This window comes from Ranitomeya variabilis, chromosome 1 (genome assembly GCF_051348905.1).
Source record: "Ranitomeya variabilis isolate aRanVar5 chromosome 1, aRanVar5.hap1, whole genome shotgun sequence".
In the NCBI taxonomy this organism is placed as follows: domain Eukaryota; kingdom Metazoa; phylum Chordata; class Amphibia; order Anura; family Dendrobatidae; genus Ranitomeya; species Ranitomeya variabilis.
The window spans coordinates 1,039,465,874-1,039,486,555 of NC_135232.1; the positions used below are offsets into that span (position 1 = coordinate 1,039,465,874).

The 20,682-nt window shown below is 41.1% G+C and overlaps 1 protein-coding gene across 1 annotated transcript in view; it reads right to left on the reverse strand.

Moving 5' to 3' along the window:
• The window catches only part of TUSC3 (tumor suppressor candidate 3), a 501,792-nt gene that overhangs the window by 154,849 nt on the left and 326,261 nt on the right, over positions 1 to 20,682 (reverse strand). The window contains exon 4 of the mRNA XM_077279707.1: positions 13,569 to 13,709. Coding sequence (XP_077135822.1) covers positions 13,569 to 13,709 — 141 coding nt within the window. The remainder of the gene's footprint in view (positions 1 to 13,568; positions 13,710 to 20,682) is intronic.

Genomic DNA, 20,682 nt, shown 5'->3' on the forward strand with positions numbered 1-20,682 from the left:
TATATATATATATATATACAGTGCAGACCAAACGTTTGGACACAATTTCTCATTTAAAGATTTTTCTGTATTTTCATGACTATGAAAATTGTACATTCACACTGAAGGCATCAAAACTATGAATTAACACATGTGGAATTATATACTTAACAAAAAAGTGTGAAACAACTGAAATTATGTCTTATATTCTAGGTTCTTCAAAGTAGCCACCTTTTGCTTTGATGACTGCTTTGCACACTCTTGACATTCTCTTGATGAGCTTCAAGAGGTAGTCACTGGAAATGGCTTTCACTTCACAGGTGTGCCCTGTCAGGTTTAATAAGAGGGATTTCTTGCCTTATAAATGGGGTTGGGACCATCAGTTGTGTTGTGCAGAAGTCTGGTGGATACACAGCTGATAGTCCTACTGAATAGACTGTTAGAATTTGTATTCTGGCAAGAAAAAAGCAGCTAAGTAAAGAAAAACGAGTGGCCATCATTACTTTAAGAAATGAAGATCAGTCAGTCCGAAAAATTGGGCAAACTTTGAAAGTGTCCCCAAGTGCAGTGGCAAAAACCATCAAGCACTACAAAGAAACTGGCTCACATGAGGACCGCCCCAGGAAAGGAAGACCAAGAGTCACCTCTGCTTCTGAGGATAAGTTTATCCAAGTCGCCAGCCTCAGAAATCGCAGGTTAACAGCAGCTCAGATTAGAGACCAGGTCAATGAGTTATAGCAGCAGACACATCTCTACAACAACTGTTAAGAGGAGACTTTGTGCAGCAGGCCTTCATGGTAAAATAGCTGCCAGAAAACCACTGCTAAGGACAGGCAACAAGCAGAAGAGACTTGTTTGGGCTAAAGAACACGAGGAATGGACATTAGACCAGTGGAAATCTGTGCTTTGGTCTGATGAGTCCAAATTTGAGATCTTTGGTTCCAACCACCTTGTCTTTGTGCAATGTAGAAAAGGTGAACGGATGGACTCTACATGCCTGGTTCCCACCATGAAGCATGGAGGAGGAGGTGTGATGGTGTGGGGGTGATTTGCTGGTGACACTGTTGGGGATTTATTCAAAATTGAAGGCATACTGAATCAGCATGGCTACCACAGCATCTTGCAGCGGCATGCTATTCCATCCGATTTGCGTTTAGTTGGACCATCATTTAATTTTTAACAGGACAATGACCCCAAACACACCTCCAGGCTGTGTAAGGGCTATTTGACCAAGAAGGAGAGTGATGGGGTGCTACGCCAGATGACCTGGCCTCCACAGTCACGTGACCTGAACCCAATCAAGATGGTTTGGGGTGAGCTGGACCGCAGAGTGAAGGTAAAAGGGCCAACAAGTGCTAAGCATCTCTGGGAACTGCTTCAAGATTGTTGGAAGACCATTCCCGGTGACTACCGCTTGAAGGGTGGATACTTTGAAGAACCTAGAATATAAGACATTATTTCAGTTGTTTCACACTTTTTTGTTAAGTATATAATTCCAAAAGTGTAAATTCATAGTTTTGATGCCTTCAGTGTGAATGTACAATTTTCATAGTCATGAAAATACAGAAAATTCTTTAAATGAGAAGTTGTGTCCAAACCTTTGATCTGTACTGTGTGTATATATATATATATATATATATATATATATATATATATATATATATATATATATACACACACATATATATGTTAAAATCACCCCTTTTTTGTCCCATTCAAAATAAAATAACAAAACATATTTGTATATATTTTTTAACATTTTTTTTTTACTTTTGCCATGCTTCAATAGTCTCCACGGGAGACTAAAAGCTGCCATAACCTGATCGGCACTGCTACATAGAGGCGATGATCAGATCGACTCTGTATAGCAGAATTGCTTACTTGCTATGAGTGCCGACCACTGGGTGGCACTCATAGCAAATAGGCATTGACAACATAGAGGTCTTCTGGAGACATCCTGTTGTCATGCCAACACACCCATGGCCCACAATTATGCGACGCGGGTCACCGGTGGGCGTATTTCCAGCGCGATTGCCAGAACCTCATGTTAAATGCCACTGTCAGCATTTGACAGCAGCATTTAACTGGATAATAGCGGTGGGCAGATCGCGATTCCATCCGCGGCTATTGCAGGCACATATCAGCTTTTCAAAACAGCTGACATGTCCTGGGAAAGAGGTGGGCTCACCGTCGCCAACTTCAAAGGGAGGGAGTCCGACTTCGGCGCACTATTATGCCCGATGTTGGAAAGGGGTTAAAAGGGACAATATGGTTCATCCTGGCAATATGAGCATATGATCAAGACTTTAAAAAGCTTGGTGACACAAAGAGGTGTTCACATGTGAGGCCAGCTTGGAAGGCTGATGTGCTCCATAATTCACTTTTCCTTCCCTCAGGACAACAGATGATAACTGTAGACGAAAACATTTAGGTATTTGTTATTTCTCCCTTTTTATTTTTATAGCTGTTGTGCATATTTGTGTGTCATTTTATTTTTATTACATATTTATTGTAAGCATTGTATATTTTTATATTAAAGCTTAAAATCTTTAACTTTGACCTTGTGAGCTCTAAAAGAAACCAATTGTCCTTCGGAGAGTGTGTGACTTTATTGTCTGACAGTAAAATATTTTGGGGACTCATCACCTCGTGTTTGATGAATCGTGGCAGCAAGTTAGGAAATTGGGGTGTGCTGAATGTGTCGGGGTGTGATTTACGCTTACTTAATAGCCTAAAACAGAGGTTGAGGACTGGATTGAGTGAGGGGAGATATATTAAACTGTGCAGGCGCACTCCACGTCATGTGCAAAGAAGTGTGTACATGACAGTGAGGGCGATCAATTAATATTACAGGCTGCCATGAAAGGTGGTGAGTTCTCCTTCAATGGGAGTCTTCAAACAGAGTCTTCTTAGGCATCTGTTTGAGATGGTTTAGTGAATCCTGCATTGAGCAGGAGGTTGGACACCAAGACCCTGAAGGTCCCTTCCAACTTTAACATTCTATGATTAAGTTTAGATTTTGTAAAATCAGAACACTCAGTATATAATAATGAAGGATCTGGCAGGATGTCAAGTGTTAAAGACCTAAACAATATGTTTTGTCTTATAGCAATCTTTATTTTAATTACTTGACCTGAGCTTTCTCCTTCCTTTGACTGATGGCAATTGGTAGACAAGTCCTTGGATTTAAAAGGGCAATTGATAATCAGAAATGCAAGTCAAAGATATCAAAAACTAACAAAGCTAAAATCTGTTGGTGAGGCTCGAGTATAAACTTGGGATGTTGACCTACTGTGGATGTGTTTGTTATTGGCCTAGTGTCACACATTTTGAAGAGTTATCATGATTGAGGAGTCTAGGTACTGCCAGACTCTTCATGCAGAATATTGATGGACCTGGCAGAGAATCAAGTGTTACTTAAAGAAATTATGTTTCTTTCAACAATCCTTCAATTTTAACTTTTAATAACTTTATTGGATATTTCTCCTTGTCAACTAGAAAGTAATGCTGATATTCTAAGACATCTCATTTATTTTTATATGACAGTTGACAGTACTTCTTAATTTGCACATGTGAAAAATATCTCACATTATATCTTAGGCTGTAACAAATGGAAAATATGAAAAATAGTGTTCAGAAGTAGAACATACTGTCTAGGGTAAATTCATGTAATAGAATCAATAAGGAGGTGATCCAAAAAGTAAAATTGTGCTATCAATGCATATAAACCCGCCCGGAACACCCAGACACTCTACGTAAGGAGAATTATAGGGTGGGCAGAAAAACACAACAAGAACAAAATGATAGAAAGTTAATAGACAATCTTTATTATGACCATAAAAACATACAAATGTTTTTACTAATAAAAGGATGCCTCAAATGCGAGGGACGTTTTATGGCTAAGGACCATGTTAAACATCAATTGGCAGGACAATAATAATATAAGATAAATTGTTGTAGTTCACCATTAGATCTGTAGGGAGCTCACATTAAAAAAAAAACACCAAAAATTGTCAATTATAATGTGCATGTGCAAAATACAAATGTGTTGACTGAATGTAGAGTGGCACAGAAAAAAAGAGGACTTAAAGGCTTAATGTATAGTAACTCTTAAAAAAATATATCTGCAGGGCTTCAATTAGCTTCAGGGGTATATGCACTTAAATCCTTACACTTATTTGCAGCATAAGATAAACTTATGGTGACATTGAAAATAATTATCGTCCCTTCAGGCTATAGTGACAGAGTAAGCATAGGCAGAAAGCCAGAAGAAAAACAACTTACACAGTATGATGCAGGGTCTGTGCCGCGTCCCTACATCCGGACGCGCGTTTCATTCACACTTCTTCAGGGAGTTCTTCCTCGACACTCCCCCTGAAGAAGTGCGGACGAAATGCGTGTCGGGGTGGAGTTGCTTTTTTTAGGGCTTTCTGCCCATGCTTACTCTGCCACTATAGCCAGAAGGGACAATAATTATTTTCAATGTCACCATAAGTTTATCTTATGCTGGAAAATTTTCCCACGGCTCTCGTGCTGACGTCAGAAAGGTGAAGTGAGTTCATTGGCTATGAACTCCCAGGACCTATCTGATGGCAACATGAGCAGGAACTCTTTCTCATGCTCATGGTGCCCTCAGACAGGTAATAGGAGCTCACAGGCAGACACTGAGCACACTCTGCTCAGTGTCTCTGCTGGATGACAGGCTGTATGGTCGCATCATCTAACCATGCAGCCTGCCAACTAGATGTAGCAGAGATAGACCCATCATGGGACAAATGGATTATCACCAACTCTGTGGAAAGGTGAGGAATATTGTGGTTTGTTTTTAACTCTTTTGCAGACGACAATGGCATCTCCGGAATGGGCAATGTCGTAAGTATGGATTAATTAAGATTAATTTAAGGAGTCTGTGTCATTCTTTCAATTAAAGGACTTATTTCTGTGTGTGTTTTTATACAATATGAATATTGGGTTAGAAATGGGGAGTGTCTTATTGACGCCTCTCCATTACTAACCTTTTTGGCTTGATGTCACCTGTCAATGCAAAGGTGACATCAACCCCCCCAACCATCATGAAATTTGTTCAAGCCATTTAGCTCATATGCACCGTCACCAATCTTGACCAGTAAAAAGCATGGCATTTTTCTTTTGGAACAGCGGGTTCTAGTCCCATTCCATTGAGCCCCCCTTTTTTTTTTTCTTTTTGATTACATCCAATATACATTTTTTCTATGAAAAAAAGAGAAATAAAAATGTTAATGCCATATAAATAATTATTTTGAAAAAAATCTGTAAATATATACTGTGAATATATCATGTGCTCATCTCTGAACTTTGACACTGGTATGTTAGGTGATCTTATTTGGTGCCTGAATTTGAAAGTTACATCTATTTAAATTCCTGTAACGTCTGTGTTGTGAATTCTGCTCTTGGGCTCCCTCCGGTGGTTGTAAGTGGTAGCGCTGCTGTCTCTGAATCACAGCATTTATCAGGTGTTTTCACTTTTTGCAATTTGGACAGGGCTATTTAGTCTTGCTTCACCCTTTAGTCAGTGCCAGTTGTCCATTGTTCCTGGAGGATTCACATCCCTGCCTGGTCTCTTCTGCTTTGCAGTTCTTTTCAACAAAGATAAGTTCTGGCCTTGATTTTGCTGTCCACATGCTGTGGTCTTATTGTTCAGTTATTTTCCATGTTTTGTCTTGTCCAGCTTGGTCTGTATAAGGATTTGTTTAGCCAAGCTGGTATCTCTGGAGATGCAGATATACCCTCCATGTCTTTAGTTAGCTGTGGAGTTTTTGTATTTTCTGTGGTGGATATTTTCTAGTGTTTTAATACTGACCGCATAGTACTCTGTCCTGTCCTTTCTATTTAGCTAGAAGTGGCCTCCTTTGCTAAATTCTCATTTCAGTCTGTGTATGTTTTTTCCCTCTCCTCTCACAGTCAATACTTGTGGGGGGCTGCCTGTTCTTTGGGGATTTTCTCTGAGGCAAGATAGTTTTCCCTTTTCCATCTCTAGGGGTAATTAGTCCTCCGGCTGTGTCGAGATGTCTAGGGAGCGCTAGGTACATTCCACGGCTACTTCTAGTTGCGGTGTTAGGTTCAGGGTCTGCGGTCAGTACAGGTACCACCTTCTCCAGAGTACGTCCCATGCTGCTCTTAGGCCACCAGATCATAACACGTCTGTATATGTATCCTGTGGTGTCCTGATGAAGAAGTTTTGTACTTTGAAACGGGTTGAATGAATCCACAATTTAATGGCTACATATTTGGACCTTGAATCGTTCAGCAGCGCAGATTAATTCCACATGCATCCACATGCAATATTGCCTTGCGCAGGCATGTACTCCGGAGGACAAAGAATGAACTTCAATCCAATATTGCGGCCAGCATGCAGCCAGCAGGTAAGGAAAGGGTGAATCAAACACCCGAAAACCCCGCCCATATGACCCAAAACTGGTCCCGCCAAATTCAGGTGACAGGTTCCCTTTAAGTTTCTACCTTAGCAGTAACAAAGTACGTTAAATGAAATTGATCAGCAGCTTTTTGATATGGAACAGGAAAAGCAGCAAGAGATAAAGATTCCAGTGATGTATCACTTACTGTACTGCTTGTTACAGGAAAGATGTATACAGTACAGACCAAAAGTTTGGACACACCTTCTCATTTAAAGATTTTTCTGTATCAAAAAGGCATCAAAACTATGAATTAACACACATGGAATTATAAACTTAACAAAAAAGTGTGAAACCACTGCAATTATGTCTTATATTCTAGGTTCTTCAAAGTAGCCACCTTTTGCTTTGATGACTGCTTTGCACACTCTTGGCATTCTCTTGATGAGCTTCAAGAGGTAGTCACCGGAAATGGTTTTCACTTCACAGGTGTGCCCTGTCAGGTTTAATAAGTGGGATTTCTTGCCTTATAAATGGTGTTGGGACCATCAGTTGCAGAAGTCTGGTGGATACACAGCTGATGGTCCTACTGAATAGACTGTTAGAATTTGTATTATGGCAAGAAAAAAGCAGCTAAGTAAAGGAAAACGAGTGGCCGTCATTACTTTAAGAAATGAAGGTCAGTCAGCCCGAAAAATTGGGAAACCTTTGAAAGTGTCCCCAAGCGCAGTGGCAAAAACCATTAAGCACTACAAAGAAACTGGCTCACATGAGGACCGCTCCAGGAAAGGAAGACCAAGAGTTACCTCTGCTTCTGAGGATACGTTTATCCAAGTCACCAGCCTCAGAAATCGCAGATTAACAGCAGCTCAGATTAGAGACCAGGTTAATGCAACACAGAGTTATAGCAGCAGACACATCTCTACAACAACTGGACAAGTGGAAATCTGTGCTTTGGTCTGATGAATTCAAATTTGAGATCTTTGGTTCCAACCACCTTGTCTTTGTGCGACATAGAATAGGTGAACGGATGGACTCTACATGCCAGGTTCCCACCGTGAAGCATGAGCATGGAGGAGGAGGTGTGATGGTGCTTTGCTGGTGACACTGTTGGGGATTTATTCAAAATTAAAGGCATACTGAACCAGCATGGCTACCACAGCATCTTGCACCAGCATGCTATTCCATCCGGTTTGCATTTAGTTGGACCATTATTTATTTTTTAACAGGACAATGACCACAAACACACCTCCAGGCTGTGTAAGGGTTACTTGACCAAGAAGGAGAGTGATGGGCTGCTACGCCAGATGACCTGGCCTCCACAGTCACCAGACCTGAACCCAACCGAGATGGTTTGGAGTGAGCTGGACCGCAGAGTGAAGGCAAAAGGGCCAACAAGTGATAAGCATCTCTGGGAACTCCTTCAAAATTGTTGGAAGACCATTTCCGATGACTACCTCTTGAAGCTCATCAAGAGAATACCAAGAGTGTGCAAAGCAGTCATCAAAGCAAAAGGTGGCTACTTTGAAGAACCTAGAATATAAGACGTAGTTTCAGTTGTTTCACACTTTTTTGTTAAGTACAGTATATAATTCCACATGTGTTAATTCATAGTTTTGATGCCTTCACTGTGAATTCACAATTTTCATAGTCATGAAAATACAGAAAAATCTTTAAATGAGAAGGTGTGTCCAAACTTTTGGTCTGTACTGTATCTTGGTACCATGTTAGCCAGTGGATAGAAAAATATTTAGAATTGAGAGTCCTCAGTGTTTCATACCTTTTAATGGCTAACTGAAAAGATGGTAACAAATTGCCAGCTTTCGAGACTACTCAGATCTCTTCATCAGGCATAGACTAATAGAAATTCTGAAGAATCACATATTTATGCACAACACAGCACAGAAAAATGCCATAGATAAGACAGGTGACGTTAAGCAGAATTACCATTATTTGAGTGATAAACAGTTATGTCCATAAATATTGGAATAGTTCATAGATAAGGAGTGTGAATGTTTTATTGTCCTCTGAATGAGGTCTGGTTCTATGTTGTGTGACCCCACGTGGTCTGAGGAGCAAATTCCTTAGTTGAAGTAAAAAGACATAAATCCATGCGACACATTCATTCCTGCACTGAGTGTCAAAGGTCATCATCAGCTTATATTCCCAGGCTCTTCTGTCTCTCTGAGAATTGAAGTTATCATTTAATTTAAGTAATTTCATGTTCATAATGCTATGATCAAGCAGACAAAAATGTATTGCCACAGGTAGATCCATTCTTTTTTCTCTTATTGTATGGCGATGAGAGTTAATCCTTATTCTCAGTTTCTACCCTGTCTCCCCCACATACAGACCCCCAGTTAAACATTTAGTACAAATAATTAAGTACACCACATTAGAAGTGACACAGCTGAAAGTTCCTGGTATCTTGTAGTCCTGATGTGAATTGGGGATCTTTATCTTGTCTGTGGTCATTATAAAGAGTCTGAGAATATAAGCTGATGATGACCTTTGACACTCTCAGTGCAAGAATGAATGTGTCGCATGGATTTATGTCTTTTTACATAACTAAGGAATTTGCTCCTCAGACCATGTGGGGTCACATAACAAAGAACCAGACCCCAATCAGAGGACAATAAAATATTCACACTCTTTATCTATGAACTGTTCCAATATTTATTGACATAACTGTTTATCACTCAAATAATGGTAATTCTGCTTAACATCACCTGTCTTATCTATGGCATTTTTCTGTGCTGTGTTGTGCATAAATATGTGATTCTTCAGAATTTCTATTAGTCTATGCCTGATGAAGAGACCTGAGTAGTCTCGAAAGCTGGCAATTTGTTACCATCTTTTCAGTTAGCCATTAAGGTATCAACCACTATGGACTGCTTGTTGCAGTTTTGAAAGAATTCCTGCTTTCCCTGTTGTAGATGTAGTAGAATGATGAGCTGTGTGTAACCCCACCTACACGCTTAATTGGTAGCTTCCTGTGTACAGTTTAATCAAGCTGCCAATCAGTGGTAGGGGCAGGGTAATAAAGATTAGCTGGACTTCCTGGCACAAGACACCTAGTCATGCAGTGATAATCTGTTGCTGGTAAGACACGGATCGTCTTGAAAATAAAGCAAGCTACTGAGCAAGTTATACATCCTGGAATTAGGCTCATTGCTCCTACATAATGCTTTTCTTCGGAAAAACCATAAACTTAGCATAGGTTCCTCTTAGAAGTAGTAAAATTGTAAATTAATATTATTAAAGTTGAACTTTAACCCAAAGGTTCTTGCTTGCTATGCATAAAACATTGGTTGTAGACCTAAAAGCCCAAGCAAAACATGCAGTAAATGGTCGGCTAACATTTTTGCCCATGTTCAGCTTCATATAGTATGTGATGTCAATAATGGCACGCAACAGATGGAAAAATTTGGGACATACTGACTATAAGAATATAATGTAGAAATCTTCTGTAACGACTGTAGAGGATTGTACTCACTCAGTTGTGGTTTTGAGGTAGGCATAGCAAGCAGTTTCATAAGAACATGTCTGGCCAGGTTTATTAGCTTTATAAACTTGTTTAAGTACAACAAACAAAAATAGCCTTCTCAGGCACAAAGTGAAAACAAACTGAAAATAAATAGTCCATATAGTACTACGGGTCCGCCCGCTCAAGTCAGGTCAGTGTTCAGTGTCTTTAGCAACACACACCAGAGGTTTCCACACCTTCAACCACAGACACTGAATGACACACTTGGCCTCCATTTTGTCTGCCAAACCACGCCCCTGGGGTTTGGGTATGTGAGAAGTCATTCCCACCCATCTCTTATGACAGCTCATTAAACCCAGGCCTCTAATGGCCCAAATAACTCTCTCAGCACTATATGTGCTGGAACATGCTTCTAAGCTCACATCACTGCAGCTAATAGCCGCGATGACACATATCTCCCCTCAAGGACTTGTCCAGCGACTATTTTACATACCCTCCCCCTCTGCCCAAAGCTGGAGGGCTTGGCACCTTCTGCCAATAAATAGTGGATCATTTACAGTGTCAGCATTACCATGCAGTTTACCTGGCCTATGCACCACATGGAAGTTAAAATCCTGAAGTGCTCGGAACTACCTGGTCACTCGGGCATTGTTCCCTTTCTTCTCCCTCATTCACTTCAGTGGGGCATGGTCTGACACTAGTCTGAACTTCCTGCCTAAGAGATAGTACCTTAGAGAGTCCAATACCCACTTGATGGCTAAACATTCCTTCTCCACTATGGAATTATTTTTCTCGTAGGATGACAACTTCCAGTTAAAAAACATTATGAGGTGCTCTTCCCCGTTCACCTCTTGAGATAATACCGCACCCAGCCTGACATTCAACATGTCCATCTGGACCACAAATTCCATGGAGAAATCGAGTGCTACCAGCACCAGCTGCTTACACAGGGCCAGCTTAACTTCCTAGAAGGCCATCTCAGCTTCTGGAGACCACTTAGCCTGCAGCTCCTCGCCTGGTTGGGGGACAGCTCTGATGGCAGAATATGCAAAATATCAGCAGTGTCGTCCTATGCTGCAGTCCACTGTCTCGGTGATCATGGGTCAACGGGAGGCTATGTGACCTGGGGTGTGACACCTCCAACAAATTATACTATAGGATGGGGCCTTTGACTCAGACACCTCCTGGGCTCATAGACATCCCACCCCATTTTTGGTGTCTGCCCCCTTTGGGAACCCCAGTATGGGGATGCTCCTCCCACTTGCTTCCCCAAGGAACTCACGGCAGCCTGGTACCTCTCCACCAGGTTCACTAGGTCATCAGCATTACGGGGATCTCCCTGGGCAACTCAGGATTACACCGGCTTTGGTAGGGAGTGTATTAGCCTGCCCATGAAAACCTTCTCCACCATCTGTGCTGGGGAGGAGGATTCAGGTTGCAACCATTTTTGGACCAGGTGTAGAAGGTCAAACATTTGGGACTGGGGAGGTTTGTCACTTCGATAAGCCCAAAGGTGCACCCATTGTGCCTTGAAAGTCAGAGTCACTCCTAAGTGTGCCAAGATCTCTGCCTTTAACTTGGATATTCTTTTGCGTCCTGCAACACCAAGTCATAATACGCCTTTTGCGGTTCACCTGTTAAATATAGCAACAGAACCTACGCCCACAGATCCAGAGGCAATTTCTCCCGCTCCGCCACACTTTCAGACATGGTCAGGAACACCTAGACGTCATCACCCGGTGTCATCTTTTGCAATGCTCTTCTTACAGTCTTCCTCATGTGAGAGTCATCACCTGGATTTGGGGTTGTGGTGGTTGCCCTGCCACGGATCGCCTTGGCTAGGAGTTCCATCTGCTGACGGTGTTGCTCCTGTTGCCGCTGCAGCTGCTGATGTTACTGCTGTCATATTTGTTGCTGCTGGAGATAAGTCTGCATAAGTTGCTTTATTAATTCCTACATGTTGTCAGATTTTGCTCCTGCAGCCGCTTTCACACAGTACATGCAATATCTGTGCGGCAAACACTGTCCTGTGGGATTCGTTCCCGTGCTTCTAGCACCAATTGTAAGAGGATTGTACTCACTCAGCTGCGGGATTGAGGTAGGCACAGGAAGCGGTTTCATAAGAACATGTCCGGTCAGGTTTATTAGCTTCATAAACCTGTTTAAGCACAACAAAGATAGCCTTCTCCGGCACAAAATAAAAACAAACAGAAAAAAAATAATCCTTATAGTACTGCGGGTCCACCCACTCAGGTCAGGCCAGTATTTTTAGCAACACACACAGGAGGTCTACACACCTCCAGCCACAAACACTAAATGAGACACTCGGCCTCCATATTATCTGCCGAACCGTGCCCCTCGTGTTGGAACTTATGAGCAGTCATTCCCACCCATCTCTTATGACTGCTCATAAAACCTAGCCCTGGAATGGCCCAAATATCTCTCTCAGTACTATGTGTGCTGGAGCATGCTTCCGAGCTCACATCATTGCAGCTAATAGCCACAATGACACATATCTCCCCTCAAGGACTCATCCGGCAGCCATCTTACACCACTTATACAGAATGCTCAGCTTCCTAGTGCCCAGAAGAGCAAGAATAATTGGATGAGACAGCAGTAAGAATCTGCTCTATGAATATAGGATTGAAGGCACATGAACCAAGCTACGACGTGGTGCCATCAGCATAAACTGAAAAGGACGGGGATAGAGTTGGTGTAAGTTTATGTGCATGTCCCACTCTATCGGCCACAACACTGGTCGCTGGAATGGGAGATGGAGTACCGCCTCTTCCACGATGCATCTGTGGCTTCTCATTTAATTACCTAGCCTGGTGCAATCATATCATTGCAGTGTGATGCACATGTGACATCGGGCCAGACCAAATAATCAAAAGAAGAGCTGTGTATGCCATTAGGTATGAGGCCATACTGATGCCACCATTCTGCCACAAACCACTGCTGTGGCTGATGGAATGGGACGTACAAGTCGTTTCGCACCAACTCTACATGGAGATACTGAAAAACCTCTTCACTGTAAACTTATTTTAGTTGAATAAAGAGGATGTAGAGAATATTCAGGAAGCTGAGGGCAATTCAATACCAGTGAGCTGTACGGATGAAACCAAGGGACCCCAAGCTCTGGTTTAGCCAACTGAGCTGACACTTTCAGGGCACAATGACACTAACCACTTGTACAATAATCATGCTATAAATGGTGCCAATCCCATTCCAAAATCAAGGACCAGGCCTAGTGACAACCTTTTGGCATTTCTCTTTATCAGGCACATTTATATACAAGCAAATAATTAGTGTAGACCTTGGTATACTATTAGTTGACTTTGGAATAACATATATAATGTCTTGTTATGTCATAATAAAGTATAATACTATTACTCACCACTATACAACACACAAACTGTACAGTAAATAAAACTTATTACTACAGTGAAAACCTCTGGAACTTCATTGTACATATAATGATAGCATACACACATACTGCCGAGGGAGACATGTTTATCCACAAAGCAGAATGTCAGGAGCCGAGAGCTATGAGTCACCGGTAGATTTGGGGGAATTATCCTACTAAATACAGTAGATGAGGTCTTTTTAAGTAATACAAAGAATACATGATACCAGAAAAAAATAGAAAATATGAAGAAATAACAGCGAAGATGTATGATGATACTGAGGAGCAAAGTGTATTCACGTACATGAACATCTGTTCTGTCTGCGATCCATTTTGCAAGTTGTTCTGCAGCAAACCCGATACGCTGAAGATCAAATGTATCCGCTCTCTTGGGTTTGCCTTTCGCTGGAAAATGCATGAATGTGGGGGCAGAATTCATATTGAGCTGCAGAAAGGAGGAAAATAATAGTTATTAAACTTGTCGTGTACTAAACACTGTGGTCCTGTAAGACATTTTAGTTCTAGATACATTTACAAGAAAAAGTACATTAACCTTTTGGAATTACCTCTATTTCTGCGGGGATTGCTAATAAAATGTGATATTATTTGTTAAAGGGGGGATCTATTGGTTATTAAATTTAAGGGCTCACTTAGTTTTTTTCTTGCATTGTGCATGCTTACTTTAAGGATGAATACACCTATGCACATGTGTTTTTTTTAATGTATTTGCTTCTTTCTAAATAGTCTTCAATCAAAAATGCACCGGCATTTTTCATCTCCTTTATCTTGCCCAGTGCTTTGGCAAAAATGTTACAAATCAGTCAAAGCTCCTGCATCCGATAACGCTCTCTGCTCTCCTCATTCCAAGAGAGAGGGGGGATGTTGTTCGCAGATTTGCAGTGGACAGGGGAGGAAGCAAGGGCAGAAAATACGGCACCCTGGATATACATAAATCCCACGTCCAGACAGGTACGGACTGGGGCTGAAATAAAGTCCTGGCATTTGAAATCACACAGGTCCACGCTGTCCCCATCCTCTAGCACCAGATGGGATATATTACTAATATTTCCCTGGATGGAGGAAAGCAAGATTTACTACAAGACCAATATTTCTAACGATACCCGTGGCCTATTGGGTAAGTGACGGAGTCAGCGACTTTGTGCTCTGTCACAACTCTTAACAGTATGGGTGTCGTAAGAATACAGATTCTGCTAACAAAATATCAGACAAGGCGGCCCACGACCAGAAGGCCCTTCTGGCATTTGCCAGACTTGCCCGTCCAGCCCTTCGTCCAGCCTATACTACTAGGAAAGACACTCCCAGAGATCACGCTAAAAACTACATATCAAGGAGTCTTAACATCAAATCAGGAATAAAGGTTGAAAACTTTAGTGCAATTTAAATTTTGAAAGGTAATCACTAACATGTAAAAAAATCATGTCAAAAAGGTCTTTATAGTCTTTAATGAGTTCAATAAATAAAGAAATATAAGTAGTTCCAAAGGGTTCACTTACTTTGTCTTGTATGAGCACATGTTCAAGAAATGTGGTGAATTATATTTGTAGCCTGGTAACCATATGCCAATCTGTCACCGACACCTTTTCATCAGTAAACTCATTTCACTCACAGGTATACAGGGAATAATTATAAGTTCAGCATTTCCTGACCCCATAGCAATGTGTGAATCTGACTGACTGATTATTCTTGGTGAGAGAATGACCTGGAGTTTCTCTTAATACAGTTGGAACCATCTACAAATATGAAAACTGAATGTCATGCCTGATTCCTAGATATTTTTACACTTGTCACTCTCCATGAGGACCTTGGACATTCAATAATAAAATTCTGCCGACTGGCTCTCAAGATACTAAGGATATAAAACTTTCCATAGAAGCTCTGCAGCTAAGATCTTACATAGTGCTCATGATCAGTTCTGAGTCTACTTTTTGCTACAGGAAATGGTCTCCACCAAGATGGCGCCTGGGCAGTAGTATCTATCGGATGCTACTGTGCATGTGCCGCCCACACCATTTTGAGAGATTTTTTTCCCTGAATGCATGCATATCACCAAATAAAATAATTACATAGACATTATACATGCGATCATGCTACAACATCGGCTGAATGTAATTTAAAAAAAACCCAACATATATTCAGTATGTAAAAAAGGGGGCAGGTCACTGAGGGATCAGTGACCTGTCATAAGCCATACAGATGAATATGTCAGCAGAGCACCTCATGAAGACCCCCACAGGCCGCCCCAGCCACGAGAATCTCAATAACTGAGAACTGAAAATAAAGATTAAACAACCACAAGATGGATTTCATCAACCAAGGGATCAGTGTAATCAGTATAACGGCGCCGACCTGACACTGTCTGTAGGTTACTGCTGACAGGTTCACTTTAAAGATGTTCTCCAATAAGGAGATGAAATGGCATTCCTGATATAATTCAAACTGCAGCCCGTTCTAGTCATGTGTTGGGCTGCAGACTGAAGATATATAGCTCCTGAGATCTGCGTATCACACACACCCAGTCAGCTGGGAGCAGGGCTGTGATATGTGAAGAAATATATCTTTTCCTCGATGAACACAGAGTTATCTCCAGCTTCATTCTCCTCAATGTTTGTTTTCCAGCTGGGCGCATTCAGTCTCTGCACACTGCTATAAAGCTGTCAGGAGTACAGAGGAGGAAGTTGAAGGTGGAGATCTCCTTGATGAGCACAACATAGGTTGAAACATATTTCTTCACATACCACAGCCGTACTCTCAGATACTGATGGAGCATGTAGTATGTATGATACAGCTTTTGTCAGTTGAAACGCAGTTATTTGGAGTTATATGCCTTCTACCTGCAGTCCGTACTGACACGTCAGTAGGTCTGACACGTGACTACAATGGGCTAAAGTTTGAATTATATCAGGGACTCCATTTTATCTCATACTTGGAGAACCCCCTGTAGAAGTCCTCTCTAAGGCCGGTTTCACATTTGCGTTTGTAGGAGCTGCGGAGGGCTGCGGACTTCCTCCGTGAAGCCCCGCCCTCGGCCGCACCTCCGCCACTAGCTCCGCCTACTTCTGCATGCGGCCGGCATGCGGCCTGCGTACCTACCTTTAACATTAGGTATGCAGGTCGTGCTGCTGTATGCAGATGCTTCCACATGCGTCGTTTTGACGATGCGGCGACCAGCGTAGAACGCAGCTTGTAGCAATTTTTTTTTCCGCATCGTCAAAACGACGCATGCGAAAACATCCGCATACAGCCGCACGACCTGTGTACCTAATGTTAAAGATAGGTACGCAGGCCACATGCAGAAGTAGGGGGAGGTGCTGCCGAGGGTGGGGCTTCACGGAGGAAGTCCGCAGCCCTCCGCAGCTCCTACAAACGCAAATGTGAAACTAGCCTAAAATGTAAAGTGCTATGAAATATGTTGGCGCTATAGAAATAAAATTATTACTATTAATTATTATTAACCCCTTTGATAAAATTGGTGGATAGCTAAAAAAATTCTGTCACCCCAAAATGACTGTACAAACCAAGCACAGATGCACCTTTGGCATGGCTGAGCAGTCCGGCATTTTCCCATCGACTTGTTTTTGAACCTCCTCTCCCTTGATTGAAAACTCAGATTTTTCAGCAGCCCAAAGATGAGGCTGTAGTAGATGCAAAATAATAAGATGGGAAGGTTCATTGAGCCACTCTACCACATCTCTGCTTACTTTGAACGTTCATTCTATGCTGACTTTCATCAAGGGTAGATACATCTGTATATATTTGGTTTAAAAACTAGAACCTACAAGGAGCAGCCATGTTTTGTGCGTGTACTGGATTGTGTGACTCAATGAAATTTTATGAATAGACTATTGGTATTGAATGACAGACTGTTTCCAGCAGCCAATCGTATGAAATCTCAGCAACGTACATTTATATTTATAGAGTAACCATCAATTTAATTTTTGCTTGCTAATTAATTAGTACACAAGGAAGTAAACAACTTTATAATATACCTTATCTGTGAAATCTATTTTTTTTCCTTCTCCTGGATTGATCTTTCCTTCTCAATTCATGGAATGAAACTGGGAAATCTATATTCGATACATTTTCACATTGGTGAGATAGGAGGTGGCAGATTGTGCTTCTAACATTCTATGGAGTGGAGGGGGATGGGCTAGAGAAAGACACAGACATTCTGCAAGTTCTCTTTAAACGACAGTTACAGTCCATAGAAATTTATGAGAACCAACTGTCGCCTCCTATCTCAGTAATGGTAAAATCTGTCTTCAGTCAAGACCGATTTAACCCCTGAATTTAGAACATTGAGGATCAATGAAGGAGAAGAGAGAAAGGGAAATTTCTGATAAGATATTACAAAGTTACTTTTTTTCACATGCATCTCTTGAGCTTTAAAAAAATAAATAAATGACAGCTACTCTTTAAACATGTGCCTTTACCAAAATTTAACAAAAAATATTCTGTTCCTGTGAATAATATCCAGCTTTCTCACTTCCTGCAGTCATTCCCCATAGGAACAGGCACAGTGGTGCAGAAGAGGGCTACTGACATTCTACATTGGGTTTGTGACCTGGGCATACCTCACTGCACTCTCTTCAGTTGTACGGCTGCAGAAAACCCCAGTATACCATGTCCTTCAGCAGAACACGGGATTAGTTACCGTAATCACACTGCGCGCACTTAACTTCTTTGAAACAGAAATGCTCATTTAATGAATTCCCGTGAATTCGCAGAAGAGCCGCTGCACTGGTAGGCAGCTACGACATATACGGACAATAGTACCATACATTTTCACAATAATGATAGAAACCTTGAAAGGCAAGAAATTGAGTTGATATTCAGTCTGAACAAGTGGAGATAGGAATCTATATTGTTAGAAGAAAAGCCGGCGATGAATAAAGTCTGTTCAGCTTGACACTTCTATTATGAAAGCAGTTATACAATAAGACAAGGCTCTCAACAAGCTGCAACAGACAAAATGGAAAAAAAAACCTAATTAATGAAATATTGAATGACAACGTCAAGAGAAGATAAAAAAAAGACTGCGTCAGATCAGACAATACATATTGTGTGTTATTGTTCCCTTTACATATAACATTTTATTAGAAGAGAACTCTGAAAACAGGTTGATCACAGCACATCCCCACACTCGCATTGCCACTGATCAGTTGTAATTTGTAGGGAAACTTTGCAGAAATTGTTCTCTTTCTCTGCAGAGGGAAAATGAGACTTTACACCGTACCCACTGAAAATGAAGGGCTGTCAGCATAATGTATAGATATGCATTCCAAAGACATACTGATAGGGAATTTAGATTGTGAGCCTCAATGGGGACAGCGATGATAATGTGTGCAACCTGTAAAGCGCTGCGGAATATGTTAGCGCTATATGAAAATAAAGATTATTATTTATTATTATTATGCCCGGTCCTGTGGGGGAAGGGACACTATGTTGTTGCTCTCTGCCCTGGATAATAGATGATGCTTACAAATAAGGGACCTCCTCACTACAAACTTCATTTTTAGTTCTTAAATCAATAGTACACGTGAAAATAAGAAACTTTGTAATATATCTTAAGAGAGAAAGTTGCTTCTTTTTTCTCCTGGGACAAACATTCATTCTCAAAAAGTAAAATCTGTATTCAGTGAAGACAAATTTTCCAATTACAGAGATAGGAGAGAACAGTTACTGTGGATAAAACTCTACGTAGAAAGGAGGATCGAGAGGAGGAGCTCACAGAATACAGATTTTACTCAAGAATTGAGAATTTTAACGAATGATTGGTCCAGGAGGAGAAAGAAGCAGATTTATCTGATAAGATACATTACAAAGTTGCTTATATTCATCTGTACTATTGCTACATTAACCCCTTCATGACCCAGCCTATTTTGACCTTAATGACCTTGCCGTTTTTTGCAATTCTGACCAGTGTCCCTTTATGAGGTAATAACTCAGGAACGCTTCAACGGATCCTAGCGGTTCTGAGACTGTTTTTTCGTGACATATTGGGCTTCATGTTAGTGGTAAATTTAGGTCAATAATTTTTGCGTTTATTTGTGAAAAAATTGAAATTTGGCTAAAATTTTGAAACTTTCAAAATTTTAAAATTTTGAATTTTTATTCTGTTAAAAGAGAGAGTTATGTGATACAAAATAGTTAATAAATAACATTTCCCACATGTCTGCTTTACATCAGCACAATTTTGGAAACAATTTTTTTTTTCTGTTAGGAAGTTATAAGGGTTAAAATTTGAACAGCGATTTCTCATTTTTACAACGAAATTTACAAAACTATTTTTTAGGGACCACCTCACATTTGAAGTCAGTTTGAGGGGTCTGTATGGCTGAAAATACCCAAAAGTGACACCATTCTAAAAACTGCACCCCTCAAGGTGCTCAAAACCACATTCCCAAGGGTAAAAGGAGAAACTGGGCCCCAAAAGTTATTGTACAATTTGTCCTGAGTACGCCGAAACCCCATATGTGGGGGAACCACTATTTGGGGGTACGACAGGGCTCGGAATGGAAGGAGCGCCATTTGACTTTTTCAATGAACAATTGGCTCCAATCTTTAGTGGACACCATGTTGCGTTTGGAGAGCCCCCGTGTGCCTAAACATTAGAGCTCCCCCGCAAATGACCCCATTTTGGAAACTAGACCCCCCAAGGAGTTTATCTAGATGCATAGTGAGTACTTTGACCCCCCAGATGCTTCACAAATTGATCCATAAAAATGAAAAAGTACTTTTTTTCACAAAAAATTATTTTAGCCTCAATTTTTTCGTTTTTACATGGGTAACAGGATAAAATGGATCATAAAATATGTTGTACAATTTCTCCTGAGTACACCAATACCTCATATGTGGGGGTAAACCACTGTTTGTGCACACGGCAGGGCACGGAAGGGAAGGAGCACCATTTGACATTTGAATGAAAAATTAGGTCCAATCGTTAGCGGACACAATGTCGCATTTGGAGAGCCCCTGTGTACCTAAAGATTGGAGCTCCCCCACAAGTGACGACAGTTTAGAAACTAGACCCCCCAAAGAACTTATCAAGATGCATACATTGATCCGTAAAAATGAAAAAGTACTTTTCTTCACAAAAAATTTATTTTAGCCTCAATTTGTTTTTCTTTTCCACATGGGCAACAGGATAAAATGGATCCTAAAATTTATTGGGCAATTTCTCCTGAGTACACTGATACCTCACATGTGGGGGTAAACCACTGTTTGGGTGCACGGCAGGCTCGGAAGGGAAGGAGCGCCATTTGACTTTTTGAATGAAAAATTAGCTCCAATCGTTAGCGGACACCATGTTGCGTTTGGAGAGCCCCTGTGTGCCTAAACATTGGAGCTCCCCCACATTTTGGAAACTAGACCTCGGGGCGCAGAAGGGAAGTAGTGAC